Source organism: Apis florea, unplaced genomic scaffold (genome assembly GCF_048593485.1).
Source record: "Apis florea isolate Af1SG1 unplaced genomic scaffold, ASM4859348v1 contig_3772_pilon, whole genome shotgun sequence".
Classification (NCBI taxonomy): domain Eukaryota; kingdom Metazoa; phylum Arthropoda; class Insecta; order Hymenoptera; family Apidae; genus Apis; species Apis florea.
Window position 1 is genome coordinate 1672049 of NW_028256845.1, and position 20441 is coordinate 1692489.

Below are 20441 nucleotides of genomic sequence, written 5' to 3' on the forward strand. Positions count from 1 at the left end.
CCATCGTACCATCGTATTTCGTTTCATATCACATAACGAGGCATCGTTCGTTACCGATTATTAAACGAGATCCGTTCTTTCTATGTTTCAGGTTTTGGCTTCGTCACGTTTCAAAGTGAGGATGTGGTCGACAAAGTCTGCGAGATTCATTTCCACGAAATCAACAACAAAATGGTGAGTCTTCGCGTCGGTTGGCAAAGTTCGTTCGAGGAGAGCACAACTTCCTCTCCTCCTTCTCGCTCCCCGTCACTCTTTCTCTTCGTCCCTCCTTCATCCTGCCACGTGGCCGCAGAGGTGGTATCAAACGGTATTTGCCTTCCGCTCTTCGTCTGCGGATACGGCGTCGAGCGGAATTAATTTTCCGTATAATTGAGAAGGGCTGGTCGTGGTTATTTGCATTTGACACGCACGCACGCGACACACACGGATATTCGCGAACGATCACGGCCGGGCCACGTGAAAGACGAAAAGCGGTTTCTCGAAAGCCGTTCGTAGCGGAGATCACACAGGTCCCACGGTAATAGACAATTCACTGTTTGTCGTCTACTACCAGACAAATTCCTGTGACGTCAGTCAAGGATTTAGCTAGATGCCACTTCTCGTTACCCATAAATCCATACGACCCCGAGAGATGATCCCGATTCCGCGTCAATAATCCACCGATATATCGTCTCATATAAAACATCGTCGCCTATTTGGAATGATGATATTCCAGATAAGATAGATCGTCGGATTATTTTTGATCAGCGAGAATTTTTCAAGATTCACGAGAATACTCAAATTACCATTATCATTTATATCCCTTGTTTCCAAAATTGATCTCTTTCTTCTACAAATATTTAATTGAACGATCCTCGCATCGACAATTACCTGAATTACTTCCATTGTATTTCAAACGCGATTGAGAATCGAAGAAATTCTCGCGAGAAACCTCCCAACAACCACCCCATCCATATCCACCCCAAGATACCGTTACATCCGCGAAGCAGCGAGGGTGCGGCAACTGATCCTGTTGTTCTGAATTTCAAGGTCGAATGCAAGAAAGCACAGCCGAAGGAAGTGATGCTCCCGGCGAACCTGGCGAAGACGCGAGCGGCCAACAGAGGCGCATACGGTGAGTTGGTGATGGTCGCGACACCCACCCCCACCACCTATCGTTACGCGCCGTATCCCCTGCCGACGGCCGCTGCCGCCGCCGCACATGCAGCCGCGGCAGCATCCGCCGGAACCCCCCACCACCACTTGCTCACTCCGATAGTCGCTACCGCCGCACCAAACGCGGCCGCTACCTACCAGTACGCTACCGGCGCGACCGCACCCGCGGCGGCCGCGGCGGCCACCACCGCGGCTGTCTACGATGTCAAGAGGGCCCTCGCAGCTGCGGCTGCGGCCGCGGCCGCGGCCTCGTACAGGCCTCACCCGGTCGCGGCAGCGGCAGCGTCTCGGGCCGCCACTCTCACTTACTCGATGAGCGACCTGTTGGGCATACAGGGCCTCGACATGGGCGCCGTCTACCACCCGATACCCACGATCGGCCTATGACCGACGATACTCACGCCCCTTACCAGGCCTCAATAGGCCGGCAAGGGGGCGGTGTTGAGTTTATTTCTTCCGGGTAGATAGGTTTTGGATAGATTCTTCTTTTTTTTTTTTTTTTTTTCGTTCGGTAGTTAAAATTTGGTCAGAAGAAACAATAAATATATTTGTTATTGGATATCGAGGGGTAGAGATGTATATGTGGTAGGTTGTATATTTTCGGTATACTTTTGATGATGATAAATTTGTTCGATTGTTCTAACGTGCCAAGGGGTTGAGAAGGGGTTGTGCAATTTTCCGTGGAATGGTTGGTGAAAGTTTGAGAAAGTGTTGTGTTTGGTCGAGTTCGTTTCGGTTTGACGTGTTGGTATCCTGTTCCTTTATGAGACTTGTTCACGCGACAATTGTGTTCCGTATACCAATCGATACTTTCTTGCATTAGTTTAGTTTCTTCTTCTTTTTTATATAAGTTTATAGAAGTTTGTTTATAAGACGTGTACATAGAAATGTTTTTTCTTCTTCGATACGACGGGATACCACGTGCCCTTTTTTCGGTACTTCGAACATTCCTTGTGACATGTCGCCTTCGTTTTCGGGAAAGTATTAGCGTAAATTACGATGATTTGATCCGGCGTAGCAGCGAATCGAAGACATATCGAGAAGTGCAATAAACGTAGCCTAGACGAAACCATTCCTTTTTATTCCCCCTCCGAGGAATTTCGAGTGTGGGAATAAGCGAATTCTCGCGAGACTGCTCGAGAAGCTCAGTTCAGTAAAAACTGTGATCGTAGTGAGAGAAAAAAAATAAGAAGAATAAGATTGAATGAAAAAAAAAAAAAAAGGTATAAAATAGTAGTGGATCATAGTTAGAATTCGATTAGCAGCCTGCGTGGCATTTTTCCTCGTAGCCAAAGAATAGTAGTTATCGTAAACAACGGAACAAACTTGAATCGCAAAAGACTGGTAGTGATTTCGTAGTTGACTTAGCACGAGTTAGGAGGACAATAAACGGAAGTGTTCAAATTTAGAGAGATTTAATTAGTTTCAATGAGCAGCGCTCGGTAGATACATTCGAAGTACGGTAAAGTACCTCTTCAACGAAAGCCGCTCCTCCTTTTCAGAGCAAATTTCGAGGGAAATTTTGTCGGTTTTTCAAAATTATCGATAATCAGATGAAAAGTAGTGGGAAAGACAATCAAGTGACCAAAATGACCAACGAATCACGTGTCTCGATGATACACCTTAGTTGAAAACGATTGTAGTGAGATTAGACGATTTAGCAGAATTTTCATTTGGAGAGGAGGAAAAGGGCTCGAGTGAAAATCAGGTGACAGATATTTAGATAGTACTTTTCGACGAAATAAATAAACAAACAAAAAAGAGATACAAATTCCTGCCTCGAAACGGGTCGCGTTCGCGACAACACGTCAATTGATTCGTAGATCGTAGATTATTTATCGTAGGGAACTCGATCGAAGCTTTAAAGTAGTAGTGCTCGCTGTGTTCGCGTGATTGAACATGACGATTCAGTTTCGAGAGACGATCGTGATGGGATCGGCGATGGTATTGGCGAAGAAAGAAAAGGGGAGCATATGAAACATGAAATCTATGGGACTCGATCGAGGTCGAGGTTCTTGCGACATTCTATTTTCCGTGAAAGTGAAGGTTGTTCGCTCGATTTCGTGAGCGAGGGCGCCCGTCGTCGAGATCGTAGATTGTTAGAATTTCGTCGAAGCGGAAAGAGTGGGAAAAAAAAGAAAAGAAAAGAAAAAAGAGATGTAAGGAAGGAAGGAATAGGAGGAAGGGGAAGAAGAGAAAAGAATAAAATAAAATAAAAGAGAGAATACATTCCCAGGTAGCGGCACGCCGTGTATTATTCCCAGAAGGAGGTGAATTTCTGATTTGCGCGGGATGATATGTCGAGTGGTATAAATAAAGCCGTGAATCGTGAATGGTGAAGGCGGATAGCGCGTCGAGAGCGCGCGGCAAATGGTCGACGATAAGCATTTCTCATTCGTCGCGCCTTTCAGAGTATTTTTCGCAATGAATTTCATGAAATTTCATAATGCCGAGAAAATGAAGCATGTACTCCAATACGGCGTACACGTGTACGAGAAAAGAAAAGGAAAATAAAAAAAAATTCGAAAAAGAAAAAAAAAAAAGTAAAAATAAGGAAAAGGACGCGAGTTCAGAACTATGTACATGTATATAAATGCACACGTGAATCTATATACATATACATAGACACTTGTACGCATATAACGTGTATAATTATAATATGATACGTACCTTATTTAAAAAAAGAAAAAAAAAAATTACGAAAAGGGAAACGAAATGACAAAAAAAAAAAAAATTATCACAAAAGTATTAATCCATTCTAGATATATAATAACAGATTATATACATATATTGTTTTGTATCTACATTTTGGTAAAACGCCATATAGTATTTGATATTGATATCGATATATTTTGTGAGAGCCGCATTACAACCTTCTAGTTTTTGTAATAGACCTACAGATTATATACATATCTGAGCATATCTATCTATATATATATATATCTATTTATACATAAATATCTAGGTAATTAGGTAAACATTTGTGTTGTTAAAATACCTTAGTTATTTAATGAGACTCTTTTAGGTGAAACTTTTAGGTTTGAATTAGCTAGAGCGAATATAATTTTTGACAAATTACTATACTATGTATACGTTCCTATCATTGAAACTACTAGTTAACTATAGCTTTTTTGGGAAGTCACTATGATACCGTTAGTTTAGAAATATTACTCTAGGTGTTTCTTCGTGGAAGATCCCTCTTGATCCCTCTCTTTCGTCTTTTCTTCGTTCCTCCTTTTCGATCTTTTATCGCGTGTAGAAAACAATATAACGATAGAATAAAATTAAAAAGTGAAAAGAAAAAAAGAAGAAAAATTAAAAAAAGAGGAAAGAAAGAGAAATATCGTAGAGTTTTCCACGAGGAATGCATATTATCAGCGGCTTCAAAGAGACCTATTACAATGTACCTACTACTTAACAAGCTACGTTACATAGTACGTTTATATTACGTTACACGTAATATTATACCTCTCTATAGGATATATACTAAATATATATCGTGCGTTTACACCTTACAAAAAAAAAAAAACCAACATCCCTCAACCATATGTATATATATCACATGTATATGTATATATATATATGGTTCATTCCCCTCCATTCCCCCATTCCTCGAAGACCTCTATTACTCGTTACATAGTATTTAACTCTTCTAAGCTATATAGCATCATTTTACCTTAATAATAATGCGTGAGACGTGTGTCCTAGAAAGTACGTACTTTGCCCGAGAGGCTCAACAGTGTCAGTTTCGTAAGTAGACCAGATCTTAACATGCGGTTTATCTTTCTGTTCACACCTTTGTAATGCTTTGTTGGGCCGGATTTTGATTTGTTACACGGGGAAACACGTAGCGTTACGCCTATTTGTCTAGACAGAGAATCCAATTAGAAAATATATATACATATATATTATGCGTCTTCCTTATCCCCGTAAACGTATGTAGGCGCGCAAATGAACGAACGAGATCGGAGGAAAAAAGAATAAGGAAGAAAAGGAAAAGAAAAAAAAAAAGAGAGAAAAGATAAAGAAAAGGAAAGAAGAAAGAAAAAAAGGAAAAAATAAGAAAGACTAAAGGAAAAAAAAAACAACGTGAAATAACATCGATGAATGAAAAAAAAAAAAAGAAAAAAGGAAAAGAAAAGAAAAAAACGAATATGTTTGCGTTTCCTCACACAAAGATAGTTTCTCTTGTGACATTTTGTTCGTGTGTGTGTCGTCTCTCTCTCGTTCTCTCTCACACTTTTTTCTCTCTCTCTCTCTCTCTCTGTCTCTCGCTCACTCTCTCTGTCTCTCTCTGTCTCTCTCTATCTCTCTCTCTCTCTCTCTCTGTCTTTCTTTTTTGGGAAACATCCGGCACATCGGGAATGAAGTAAATAAAATTCGGGAATTCGGAGTGACTTCAATGGAATTCCATGTTTGCCAAAGCTATCGATGTGACGTAAATGTTAATCGGCCGACAAGTCGATCGTGAAACTCGAGCGGAATGAGCTTTATACGCTCCTGTAAGAGACTATTAATGTTAATGTCGTACGTAAACGTCTGCTCTACGTGAAATCGATTTGTTGCATCTGAGAAAGTACATGTATATTATATTATTATTATTAATATTAATATTACTACTATTACTTAAACGTATAGATATATACAAAGTCAAGCTACAATTGTCAAGTAATAAATAATACAATAAAACGATACGATATACGCGTTGCAGTGTGCATATTACAAATATTTATATAAATAAATAAATAAATATATATACATAAATATTAAATATACATATATACATACATATATATACATATATATACATACATACATGTACGAATCCATTTACGTACGTCAATATTCTATCTATATATGACAGTAAAGTGAATGGTATTTAAATAAACACGAGATAATGTTCGAAATATATACATTCAAGCGAAGTTTTCATTCTTGTTCGGAGGGATTTTCTATAAAAGAGAGTATTATGGTGGAAAGGAAAAAGAAAAACGAAAAGAAAAAGAACAGGAACAAGATGCACACAAAGAGCAAACGAAAAAAAAAAAGAGAAAAAGAAAAGAAAAAGAAAGCAAAAAAAAAAAAAAAAAGAAAGAAACGATGAAATGATATAGAATCGTGTTGCGTGCTTGACGTAATCAAAACCAGCCCGGTAGAGAGACTTTAGGTACGAAATCACTAATACTATTAATATGTATCAGTGTATCTTTTAATAGTTAGAATAAACGCTCTTATACTTTTCCATCTGCGTATATTGTGAGAGCAGCGTCAATATGGACACTAGAATAGTGATACAGTAGTGTAGTATTGTGGTCGGTGTTTTTTTTCAATATTGTATCGTCGATCTAAATGTGGTAGTGGCGTCGATAATGTGTCAAGCGTTTCGAAAGCATCCATACATGTATTTTCCCCCCGCCCCCCCTTTTTTTTTTTTAATCGAAAATTTCAAATTCATATTTTCGATTTTAAGAGGTTTAATACATAGCGTTCCATAGTTTTCAATTGTCATTCGAATGGAAAAAAAAAAGAATTTGCAAATTTGTTTCTCCGGGGATCGCACGACACATTATCGGCCCTTAGTCAATATCTAATAAGCTATATAGTCAGCCTAGCAAATATTACTTAACGGTAAATGATTAACCAATACCTTGAAGGCTACAATAACCATAGATCATAGGAGGGTTTATTTTGTCGTAGAATTGGAAACACCTCGGCCGCGCGTAGTTACTAGTACCTTGTCACAGAATTTAGTCGATGCGCTATATAGTCGATGCGATATACATATTTATAAATAGTCAGAATTTTAGTTGTGTGGTCTTTTCAATTAGTATCAAATTATGAAATTTCATGGATGCCTTTCTTTCTCTTTCTCTCTCTTTCTTTCTCTCTCTCTCTCTTCTCTCTTCTTCTCTTTCTATTTTACTTCTATAATATTCCAAACTATTTCTTGCTCTTTATCTATCTTTATCTATCTCTTATCATCTCTGTTTCTCTGTCCTCTCTCTCTCTCTCTAACCTAGATACGCTTTCAATTCGATTTCTCTCGTTTTTTGATCTGTTCTTTTTCTCTGATCTTCTTTTCCTTTATTATATACTCTTTTTTTTTCAAATCTTTTTCTTGTTTTTATTATTATTTTTTTTTTTTATCCTTCACTCATTGTTTGAAACCTAGTCATCCGTTACACTCGAACCGTCTATTTCGACGAATTTCTGCAACGCTTCGCTTTATACTTAACTACTTGTCTCCATGTACATATATTAATTGTCTACGCATACCTTCGCCTGCACGAAGAAAAATATTGCACAACAGAATCATCATTTAGTTAAAATTCGCGAGTTAAAATTCACCATCGATATATAGCCTTATGGAATTTAGTCGCGTTCGCCTTTTTAGAATCATCGATCATTCTTTTTTTCTTTTTCTTTTTTTTTTCTAGATCGAAGATCGCCCAGTACTTTTCTTCGTGCTTAGTTGCAGAAATTTTTATATATTCATACTTACAATACCATTGCACTAACCAATCGAGGCAATTGAAATGAGCAAATGAAGGGAAAAGAATGAAAAAAAAAAAAAAAAAAGATGTGCAAAAGAAAAAAAAAAATTATTATCCGTTAAGATCAATCTCGCCACGGTATTAATGTGATCTGTTTTTCCTTATAGATTTTATGTGGTCCCTGGGAGCATTACCTGATGGTGAGTATTGAAATATGCACGAACATGTACAACAAAACGACTCCAATGTCCAGTGACATGTCTACATGACTATACCGTAATCAACGTTCAGTTTGACGTAAGACCATCGTTGTAATATTCACGTGTCGATCAATCAAGTCGAAATGTATACCAGATACTAGATACTAGTCACGTTCTCTCTCTTCGTACTCCTCGCTCGAATCATGCGTGATTCGACGAGAAAATCATGCAAACGTTTCACCAAACGCGCCATGCAAACTTTCGCCTTTGTGAAAATGCAACTGGTTCATTAACGTAATTACTCGGCCAGCGTTTATCTCGTCACGCGTCATGTTACATTGAAGAATCACATACGTGTGTATATGTGTGTGTCGATACGCGACAGGAATACACGATACATATATAAATCTATATTAATATATATATGTATATTAATTTCGTTCGAATTAAATTGAAATATTAAAAGCGAACCGATAAGGATCTTTGCTCGTGGAGATCGTTCGACCAGTAATTTCATAGCGTTTTCTCGATTGAAAATACTTTCTGTAAAAGTAATACGGTACGTACCTGTGGGAAATATTTTACGTATCTATTATAATATATTTCACAAAAGGGAGCATGTAGATCGTAGTTTATAGAGGACGTATATATATTTGTAGATAGATGTAACCGATCAAATCACAATTTAACTCGAACTTTATTCTATACACTGTGATATTTAGAGGGATATAATCGTTAGAAGGAATTTTTTTATGATATTAGAGAAGCCTTTGTAGTAACGTTATTCTAACTGAACTGTTAAATGGTTTGGACTCGAAATAAACATAACGTCGTTGCTTTATATAGCTCGTGATTACTCAAAATAATAACAAATAACATTAAGGCGTAATGCTTCTGTTAAAAATTCCGTACCGTTAAGCTGCAGAATTAGAAATCCACAACGAATATATTAATTTCGCACGTACAAGCTTCGCTCAGAATAGGTTGGAAAAGGCTATTTATCCCATCTAGCGAAATTACACTACGCATTTAGGGTGGAACGAAAAAAAAGTAAGAAATAAAAGTGACCGAATAACTTAAATATTTCAGTATGTACACGTTTCAAACGTCTGATCAAAGAGGCAAATCTTATCACAGAAATTCTAATCTTCAAAAATAGAACGATCGGATAATATTTTCGTTTTACCCTAACTCACGTTACGCGATAGATACGACACGAAATAACGTTTCCACAATGACCCTTCATAACACTTCACCTTCTCCAAAATCACACAGGTAACCGATCACACAGAGAAGGGAGGGAGGGGAAAAAAAAAAGCTGACGTATTCTTTTGCTCTGTTCACAGGTTTCCCAGCGGCGGCGTACGCGGCATACGCGGCAAGCCGCGGCTATTCTGGGTACCCTAGTTTCGGACTGCCCTACCCGACAGGTAACCACCTTAGCCTTAACCACCTTAACCACCATAATGCGGCCCACATCGCGCCCCTCAACCTGAACTTGAACCTGATACAGGCACAGCCTGCACCCCACCATAACCCGCCTACCCCCACACCGCTCTTTTACCATCCTAATTTGGACCTCTACAACGCCATGCCTCTGTGAACTAACTAATAATAACTATAATAACGTGTATAATCTAATAACAAAATCTCGACATCGAGCTATGCGCACATATCTCTAACTCAACAACCCTTATTACCAGCCATTGCTACACCATTTTACTAACTGTGCTCTCGCTGTCGCTACTCGTTGTCCTGCTCGTCGTCGCCGTCGTCTCTGTCCTCCGATCCTAACACGAGAATCGAGCGAGTTTACACGTGGCGCGTGGGCGGTCGGGCAAGATGGACGAGCCAAACATTTCTCGTTTGGAAATGAGAGAGGCACGGTTCGAAGGAGAAGCGCGACTCTCCGAGGTCTCGAGAGGCTCGAGGTGTTTGTTTCGAGACTGTGAGCCGTTTTCCAGTCGAAATTCATTGAGAACGAAGCATTGGCTCCTCGAAGCACTCGAGCTTCAGTTGAATCCGGACAATTTCGAACGAACGGTTAATTTTAACGAGGAATTCGTGCTCCTTCGAATTCGTGCCCCTTCGTCACGTCAGCTCGAATGACCACGCGAAACGACGTGATCGATTTCTCGTTTCGAGGAGAGATCGTCGTTTATGCTCGCATTCTATCCTTTTTCGATAAGAAGAGGCCGGAAGTCGATGGAGATATATTCGTGCGACGGTGTTTCCGCTCTCGACGACAGGACACTCGGTGAAATAAAGTGATTGCGCCACCAATGTTCCATCGAGAACGATGTTGGTGGGGCAAACGTTAACCCTCTCTACGTCCACCGCGAAGGGCGTTGTGTATCAGCAACGTTTGCTCGGGCTCCGACGATCCTCAAGTTCCGAATCGGCGGAGCGCCGATTAACAGTCGATTAACGAAAGAAGTGGGTGAAAACGTTGTACAAAATCGTTATTAAATTATCATATCGGTATAGTCTTGTCGAGGTTAAGATTTAAGATACATTAATTAAGGAAGTGTCGACTCTTTGGACGAATTTTTTACCCCGTTCCGTGTTCACACCCAGGCGAGATAATTGGAGAACGATACTTGTGTGATTACCTATGTTTCCCACTTGGCGCGAATAAATTAACGTTTTGTAAATTTTTATAAAAAAAACGCGACAATTATGTTATGAAAATTTAAAACGGGAAGGAAAGTTATAAATTATATTCTCTTCGTCCGTGTTTATTCGTTATCGGCATATTAACACGTATGCGTATCGCAAAATATGTTTTCAAGCTCGCGCGAGCTAAAAATACGAAGAGAAATAGTCGCGTATTTTAACGGCGAGATAATTCTCTCGGATTGAATTTGTACTTGAAACGTAACGCAATTCGCAAAACGCACGCAAAATGCACGCGGGCGTAAAAATGTAGATCGGAGAGAATTGAAATCCTCTCCCCGGGAACTGGGACAAGATAATGAGAGGCTGATGTATGGGAAAAGTTACGTCGTTAAAACCGACTCTGGCTTTCTTACCGTCTGCGCTCGATAGCAGCTTGCGTGCCTTCGACTGTCAATAACAAACAACTCCGCTGCTACGGAATTTTCTTTCGAAGCATCAAGGCTTTGCGATCGGCGAAACGCTTTAAAATTGCTTCGGCTAATCGATTAATCAATTTCAATTACCTCTACCTCTATTTCTCTCTCTCTCTCTCTCTCTCTCTCTCTCTCTCTCTCTCTCTCTCTCTCTCTCTCTCTTTTCTCCCCGTATACAAATCGTTAAAACCGCGCCGATCGATCGGGTTAGACGAACGGAAAACGAGGAGGAGGCCAACGAGCAGAATGAAAATTTCAACGAATTAGTATTAAAAGGAACGATACGAACCGTACTGCTTAACCGTATATACGCCACTGAACAAATTCCCGTATATTAACTGCCACTCGTGGTGATTCGAGTTGCCAGATCTCTCGTGGAAAATCAACCGACCTGAGAGGAATTGGCATGTATCTAGCGATTCCCAAAATTGTCCATATGTCGTGTATATACGGCACGAGATGGTCGAGTTTCAATCGGATACCGTTTAAATCGTCGAATATCGTCAGGGGTCGGTCGTAATTTAAGATTAATCGCGCGGTCACGGAACGGGGTAAAATGTCATTGTTAATATTAGGTAGGGGTGAAGCGGGGAGAGCGTATCGATTGCGAACGATATGCGGAGTGAACCGCATCGCGGTTGATTCTGCACGCATAGATACACGTATATATACACAGAGAGGAGAGGGGGGGGGAGGGGACGAGAGTAGAGCAATTAATAGGAAACGTTTCGAAAATGAACGCGTCCATGGATCCGGGGGTATCGGGTGATCTAAATCGAACCGGTTGATTGGAGGTAGTTGCGGCCAAAGTTTTCGGGGTCAAGCGCCCTTCATGTCGAATTCGGAATCGAAATGAAAATCCGCAAGTCCGACGGTCAAAATGGAGTTTCGGCCCCGTCACGCTCTATAATCGGACCGCCCCCCTCTCACACGGAATTTCGAATCGGGGGATCGTGCGCTTATTGTTCGCTTCGATCGGCTCGCGCGACGTGGAAACGACTTTTCGAGTGATCGCGTCGACGATTCTCTCGTTTCGATACGTGTGCTCTACGTATTTTCAACGGTATATAATTAAGGGTGTTTATTTGTTGGGTAATTATTTTTCTCGTTGACTTAGAGCAGCGATCTTTGTTGCATCGTTCATTGTCGGCTCGTTAGGCTCATCGATATCGATGATATGTTTATCGACACGAAACAAGGCGTTGCGTCGAAACAGAGAGAGGAATACGCGTGGAAACAAATAGACGCGAGTATAGCAATCTCACTAATCACGTCCCATATGGCGGGTTTTCGTAACATCACCTTCGAAGAAGCTTCTTCTCGATCTCGATCCCTTGTAACTACTTTCATCCCTGTGCCCTTTGTCCGCCGTTGTCGGCCGTTGCTCTTACACGTCTTACTAGCCCATTTGTTCCCATTCTCTTTCGTCCATTTCTGCCCATTTGTCTGTCTCGCTCGTCTGTCTTTCTTCGCCATGCTATCTTTCTCACTCTCTTTCACGTTGTATCATTCCGTCTTTCTCTCTTTCTTCTCTGATCCCCTCTCTTTCTTTCTTCTTCTTCTTTCTTTCTTTCTTTCTTTTTTTTTCTTTTTTTTTTCTTGGTTCAGAAGCGTTTTCCGCGAAAGAAACACTTCTCGAGAAGTAAAAATTTCGAGATAAAAGTTTGCGAAACTTCTTCTTCTCCCGCACTTTGTCGTTCCTCCCTTACCCTTGAGCTCGTGATGCCACCCCCTTTTGTGTTAAGCATGGCACGAAAATAGCGAAGCAGTAACATATAACGCCAATAGAGGCGGACAAACTGCGACAGGTGTCCCATGCACGTCGACGACCGGGCGTAAATTAGCGACCAGCGGCAAAGAGACGTGGCCAATGTGCTACTGGAAGGGAAGGGAGGGAGCACGTGTAACGATTTCGCAATACCACGCCTCCCGTCGTCGAATTAACCTCTTAAGAATTTCGACATTTCCGTACAATATAATGCAATAAACACACACGTTTACATCGTTTCTCTCTTCGAAATGGATCGATCCGCAGAAGAACAATTCACGCGAACGCGCAGAAAGAGAACTCATAAATAATGCATAATGTTTTTCGGACATTGGCTCATCCCTCAAACCCTCCCAACTTAGGTCTTCCTTTTCTCTCTTCTCCGAGAAAAGAGAGAAAGCCCAAACGTATTTTCATCTTCCTCCCGCAAGAGACACACTTTCCAAAATCCCTTTCGAATTTAACGCGTTCGAATAACTTCCTCGAAACCGAAGGAAGGAAGCGGGATGGTCGTGCAACAACACCTTCTCCCCACCCTCCTCTCTGCTTTCTCTCCTATTTTAGCATATGGTTCACGAGGCATGGCGGTAGAAGGGGGGAAAAAAAGAATAGAAAAGAAAAGAAAAGAAACGAGAAAGGTACGCGGATAACAGCCACCGATGATTGATCGCTGCGAACGAAAACCCAACCCGCCTTAAAGCCGTCCGTACATTCCCAATGTCCGAAAAACATTCGAGGCAACCCTCTCGCACGGACGCGGATATAAGAGAGGGTGATTCCGCGTGGAAACGAATTTCCTCTCCTGTCGAAGAGAGGATATTTTTCGGTAGGTAGATCGAAACATCGAGCCGCGTCGAGATTTGCATTCGAGAAAAATTCTCGGTTAGACTCGGTGTTTAGAAGGAATAGCTCTCCCTCTCTCTCTTTCTCTCTCTCTCTCTGTCTCTCTTTCTGCGAGGAGGAGGAGATTGAGGGAGCTGTGTGTTAGTGATTTCACGTGAAATCGGTCGCGACGGTACTCGCCCCGTTTGCTCGTCGAGTCGATCCATCAAGAGAGATTAAAAGATTTCCACATCCCTGGGCTAGTTCTTTGTTTCAAGGAGATATTTAAACGTGTGACATGGATATCGAACGGCGCTCCCAGCGTTCACGATGATAGTGTTTTGCACGAGTTGTACGAGTACTCTCATTTCGCTTGATTACGGCCCTCGCTTCAACCCTTGATTAAATACGCGTTTGGTGTTTACGTTCGTTGTCGTGTAATGGTGTATGTTATCGCGAAGCTGGTATAACTGTTCGAACAACGAAATAATTAACGAGGATTTGCGGTATTATTTTAAATTGGGGTTAGAATTCGTTCAACCCCCTCCCCCGATTATTAAAATTACCTATCTTTTTCTGTTTAAATCGAAACAATTCTCTGAAGCTAAGATCTATTCTCGATAATTGATTAATAAAAAATTTCCTCGAGTTTAGGATTAAGAAGTGATAGAGGGGAGGGGGGGTGGTAGAAGAAAGCATCGATACAGTTCGCGACAACGAATCAATGAATTCCGCACACGTAGAACCGCGGAGAAATGCTCGAAATACTGAACAAACGAACGAGTAATTGACGTTGTTCTCGTAACCGTTCAGAACTTTCTCTGAATTCAACGACGCGGGTATAATTTGGCCTTATACTCGAAACTATTACCTTTCTCGATACATGCAAGTTGTCGCGTTCGCGATCGAATCCGAGCGGACAAATAAGCAAAGCGGACAACAACAAGTACATGGGGCACCCGTGATCGCAGTTTCTCCGTAATGACGTCCCTCCACCGCTAGTTTTGTCACCTTGCGACGTGTGTTGCGTGTCAGCTGTCGAGCTAACAATTCCCCGACAATTCTCGTCGGATGAACGAGAAACGGATGTGCGATGCTGATGATGATCGTTCCCTAACTGCATAACGCAGTTCGGAGAGAAAGGGAGGAAGACGACGAGAGACTGTCCTTTTTTTTCTTCTTTTTTTTTCTTTCTTTCTTTCTTTCTTTCTTTTTTTTTTTTTCTTTTCACGCGTTCGTGAAGAAAGAAAGATTTGTCTGTCGAGTTTTAAAATTAAAAAAAAGAAGAAAAAGAAAAAGAAAAAGAAAATTGAAACTAAAACGTGTGACCACCCAGTGAGACTCAGGGGACTCAGAGGGGGTTGGTGGTACTTTCAGGTGCCTTGGGACTACCGCCCCTATCAGCCGGAGACACGTCGCTACACAGCTTCTCCACAGAGTACAGAATCATTCCCGAACAATGAGCGGACCGATGCAAAAAAGGGCGTGGAACGTGTGCGAGAGCGTGTGTACCACGAGAATCGTTGGGGGGGGGGAGGGAGACGTGTAGATCGGAATCGAGGAATGCGTGCTGTGCAATCTATGCGATTGTTTCGCGATGACAGGGCGGGGAGAGGGTATAAGATACGGGAGGGACGATGCATACAGACAGAATTTCTTTTTCTCGAGATGGGTGTGCAAGTGCACCACTGTGTGTTTCGCGTGTAATAATAAACGCCAATCGGATCGTGCGAGAGAGTGACAAGGGAAGACACGTTTCTTCGAGGGAGGGAGGCGGGGTGAGATAAGATCCGGTTCCTCTTCGACACATCGACTCTTACGTGGCTTTCCTTCCATCGACTGATAACTTTTTTTAAGTCGATGCTACTTGACAGACGTAAGGACGACGACGATTTTCTCCAAATCGTAATCGTGGCAACGAGTTTTCCTCCCCTCATTTCTTCCCCAATACTTTTGCACGTTGAAAACAGAGAAAGTCTCCTTGTCATCTTGCGACATGATGATGAATTTTAACAGGATCCTACGAGACGTGGAAATGAATCGGGCGCATCTTCTTCTTTTTTTTTTGTTCTATTTTTTTTCTTTCTTTCTTTCTTTCTTTCTTTCTTTCTTTCGTCCAGCTTCTCTATCTCTCTATCTCTCTAGCTTTCTAAACTGCTCGAGTCATTCTTCTTTCATCCTTCCCTTCATGCACACGCGAGAACCGACGGCGTTGGACAGTTTCTCCTTGGTATTCCTGAGACTCGTGTCTGAATGTGAAGTAATCTCGAGGGTATACGTGGTGAATATACGCGATGTCACCGGCTAAATTGTACACCGATTGCGAACTTTTGTTATCTTATTTATTGTTTGAATTATGCGCATTACGTTGATAATACAATTGTTGTTCTTTCAGATAATCGAATACTTTCTTTTTCCATGCGTTTCTTTCTTTTTTTCTCTCTCTCTCTTTCTGTTGTTATCTCTCCTTGAATCTATTTTTTCTTTTTTTTTTTTGAGCAATAAAGTTGAATTTATGTTTGTTATTTTAAATAATTTTTACAACATTTTTTTTTATAATGCGAAGAACTCGATTATTTGTTTATTTATTTTTTTTTAAATTTATTATTTGATTCTCTTTATCTAAAAGAGATTTAAAAAAAACGATTTAAAATTTATGGTATACTTTTGTAATCGAAATAATTTAAAATACAATCGTGATGAACGTTTATTTTGTATTTTGTTCTTTGATTGATACCCATTGCACGGTGCAATGCGAAAAGTTGTCGGGAGTTGATTAAATTTGGAGTAAATCGATTTCAATTTTGAACATGTATTAACCTAATTCTTATAATCTTCGCGCTAATTGAAATTTCCGCTTTCAGAGAATTAGTGGCGTTTCGTTAAATAAGCGAGATATAGAGTGTTAAGCGGAGATATGTTGCACCGTGCTGCTTATCAGAGCATGTCGATCCCGATCCTTTTCGAATATTCAACATTCTTAAATATTATTGTTTATTTATTATTTATTATTTATTATTAATATTATTGATCTTTCGAACATTATTATAACAATTGCCCTTCTTGAAAATACTCTCTTTTGATTTATAACTAATTTCTTCGCCCTTCGTATTTATTTTCAAACTCGGGGGGGGGGGGAGGGAACCAATTTTCCGAGAACCGCGGTAAACTTTATTAATTTCACGTCGAATTGTTGAGTAAAATTTACGCAACTTTTTATAGCATAAAATATTCTCGCGCTAGTTTTATATTTGCGTGGCAGAGAATTTATTACCGTAATATCTTCTCACTGACAAAATTGTTTTAGAATTCCGTTCCTAAGAGTTTTCGAAATTAATCATTCATCGTTTCATTACAGAACTCATTAAGGACGAAGCAATTGAGGGAACGCAACAATTTATTAATTAAACACGGATAAACCATCTTACTTATCTCGTCGTTTTGTGTTACGTAATAAAGTCCCACAAAAAAACATTTGTCGAAACATCTACAATGAAGAATTTAATTTACACTAATATCTCATATTTTACAGAATCTCGGCTCAAGAAATAAGATATGAAATAAATTTCTCAGAATTGTTACTTATATCTGCAAAAAAAAAAAAGATTAAATTCAACGTCTAAATTACCCAGAGAAGGAATGGGATATCAAATGTTGCGTTAACACAACGCTCAGCGCTTAATGGGTTAACTCATTAAGATCTCGAATATCAGTATCCGAAAATATACCCTCTATTCCCCTCCATTCACAATCACCAACACACAAAAAAATCAATTCTCCGTCGATATCTCTTCCATAACGCCGAAGACCCATAAACCAATTATACAATTATACGCAAAATCAAGCCGGATTTAACAGGTGTTCTCTTCGAATCGACGCAACCTAACCGTGCATCGCTCATACTTCTCATACTACGAATATCATCATACGGTATTCGTGCATCGATCGATCGATGAGATTTCTCCGAACGGAGAACGGTTTTTCAACGCGATATTTGCGATATTTCTCCGGCGCGGCGATTCCACGCACGATCGACGCGTGTATGTGTACCCATACAACGCGCGTACACGCAACGATATCCGTATACGTGTGCCTCGTATCGAAGTCCCTTCTCCCTCTCCCCCGGTCCTTTCATTGGGGAGTCTGCAACCGAGTGGGCGAGCCGAAAAGGGGAGTGTTGGAGAGGAGTTGGTGCACCGTCGTATTTCACAGTCATTACCGTAACGTGTTACCGTGCGCGCTCGTTGCGCCGCGCAATAAATCGTCGGTTACCGTTAGCATGGGTGGCGCGCAAGGAGGGTACCGGTGTTGGAGGGGCGTACAGGGGGTTATCGTGGCGGCGCACACCCCTCGTCCAACCCCTCGGGCAAACCTGTGCGACGCGGTGTGTGCTCGTAACAGTCGTAACCTCTTTTTCCTCTCTTTCTCCCGTTCTCACCTGGGACCGAGGAATCGAGTCCCGGTTTTGTGAAGGTCTCGCGGCGATGTTCGACTCGCGCGAAAATAAGCCGATGGGATTGGCATTCGTACGTTTCGACGCTACCCTTCTTCTTTACATATCATTTACTTGTGTTAAATAGAATTTATTTCATTCTTCGTTATCCCGTTTCTTGTATGTATAAGTGAGATACAGAAGAGAAACGCGACACGTATGAACTCTTAATCGTAACAGGTTGGAAATATACCTTTTCAAAATTTTTGAAACACAGAGAATAAATTACGAACCAATAAATTCTCGACGTGCCAAATACAAAAGTGGAGGAAAAAAGATCTTAAAGATTACGTTCATCGATCAATAATCGATAATCTCGAGAATCGATACCTCTCCTTGCGAATCTTAATAATCTTTCGCCCCGACAACAGCGAGATCAAGCAACCCGCGTCTCTTCGTCCCCCGATTACTCGCTCTCGCGAATCCGCGCCGCTCTTCTACCCTTTCTCACAAGGGTACAGTACACCCCCTATTGTACCACACATGTAAGAATACACACGAATACAGCAGCGACCGGACACCCTTGTACATATTGCGCAACGTAGTAGCTTTAGGGCGAAACCTTCTCCAAGAGGTCTCGCGCTAAGAATCCCAAGTATCCGATGCTTACACGCGACACGTGCCGTTCCGTGGATTTCACTGCGTGGCGCGTGTGCCCATACACACACACACACACATCTACGTTTTCGAAGGAATCTCGTCTTCATACGTGCTCGATACGGGTTCCGGGAGCAACACGAACGCACGGGGGGCGGTCGGAAAGCGGTCGTGGCGAGGCGTGTTACACGCGTGTGTGCACGTCGTTGGCGCGACGTGAGCCGCTTTCAGGCCAGCGTGTACATATACGCGCGTTTATATACGGTTACATATGGCCGGGTGGGTGGGTGACTGCGTGATTGCATTGGGTGGCTCGAGAGGTGGCGCGAAATTGAGAGAAGCTGATCGTGTTGAGACAGATGGCAGGTGATTGGGTCTTTTAATTTCGAGATGAATTTCATTTTGATCATCGAAATCGCGTGATTACGATTTATTTAGCGACGATTATAAAGGATTTTAGATAAGGATGAGTTTGAGGTTTACTTCTTAAAAAAAAATTCTTAATTTTGAAATGGAATTTTTATTTTATCATTATTGTTGATATGTTGATATTAATAGAGCGCCTGTTGTGAGATATTTGTTGTATGATACTGTAAAAGATGAGAAAAATATTCCCATGAATATATTAGGAAAAGGTTAATTAATGATTAAGATTATTTGTAGTTATTTGTTATTTGGTTTTTCTATTGTATTCAATTGTAAGGAATGACAATGGTGTGCACAAGCACGGTCATTGATAACTCACAACGGCGCGCACCGTTATTGGCCACTATGCACGCACGCAAACAATTACCCATGAAAATATACATAATTATATATATACAAAAAAAAAATAAATATATATATATATATACGATTCATATAAATAAGAAGAAGAATTATATAAATATATATTATATATACACAAAGGGAACTATGTAAATTAATGTTGTTCATATTTGTTGATATATGCACCGTATATATAAATTATCGATCGAATATCAATCATTTCTACAGTGATAATCAATCTTCATAAATTAACAATAAGTATCGCTATTGTAACACGCATCGTTATTCGTCGAATCGGCCTTTGAAATTCTTTTTTTTTTCTTTTTTTTCCTTTTCACGATACTTTCTCTCCCTCATTTATATATATTTTCTCCTTCCATTTTCTCTTTTATCTTGTTTTAATATTATATTCCGTTCGATTCTATGGCAATTCGGGTACCGAACGATCATTGTTGTCGCGAACAACGCGATATTGCGACGCTTCTAATTACAAAGGACGATTTGACTGATCTCGTTCGTCCGCGATTGGTTGGGGCCACGGTTTTTCAAACACGCTCGCCAATCGGTCGAAACAATCGTATTGGTCTGGTCCGAAAGTTTTTTTTCCCTCTCTATGTTTCTTTTTACTTTCTTCTTTTTTTTTTTTTTTTCCTTTTTCCAATTTTATTCAGTTCCACCGGTATCTTTTGCAAGAGACGTGTACCATAGAACAATCGAGGCGGACGTGACTAGTCGATGCATGAAATCCTCGATTTTACATCTTGACCCCTTTGTTCCGGTTAAACGTTTCGTCACGTGTCGAGATGTCGAACGCGTGTACACGTCTTTACAGGGAGGGAGGGGGGAAAAGTATACACCTTTCCGTCGACTAAGTACAATGAATCCGTTGTCGCCGCGTTAACCATGGTACAATCCTTGCGGAAAACGATTTACCTCGCAATTGAAAAGTTTCGCGTTTGTTCGAGCTCGAACACTTTTCCATGCGTCGATGAGTCACGATTTTTTTTTTTCTTCTTCTTTTTTCTCTCAATAGGGAACCAGCGTTGGGGAAGC

The 20441-nt window shown here is 40.8% G+C and overlaps 1 protein-coding gene across 19 annotated transcripts in view; it reads left to right on the top strand.

The window, feature by feature from the left end:
- The window catches only part of Rbp6 (RNA-binding protein 6), a 748813-nt gene that overhangs the window by 689316 nt on the left and 39056 nt on the right, over nt 1-20441 (top strand). For 13 of the 19 annotated variants that reach the window (XR_015294477.1, XR_015294475.1, XM_086915315.1 and 10 more), the window contains 4 exons: nt 92-174; nt 1030-1114; nt 7817-7849; nt 9196-9279. Coding sequence is in view for 17 of the 19 variants with exons in the window: in XM_086915315.1 (XP_086771441.1) it covers nt 92-174; nt 1030-1114; nt 7817-7849; nt 9196-9279 (285 nt within the window). In the remaining 2 variants the exon portion in view is untranslated. The remainder of the gene's footprint in view (nt 1-91; nt 175-1029; nt 1115-7816; nt 7850-9195; nt 9280-20441) is intronic. The other 6 variants (XM_086915316.1, XM_086915310.1, XM_086915309.1 and 3 more) reach the window with 2 other exon arrangements.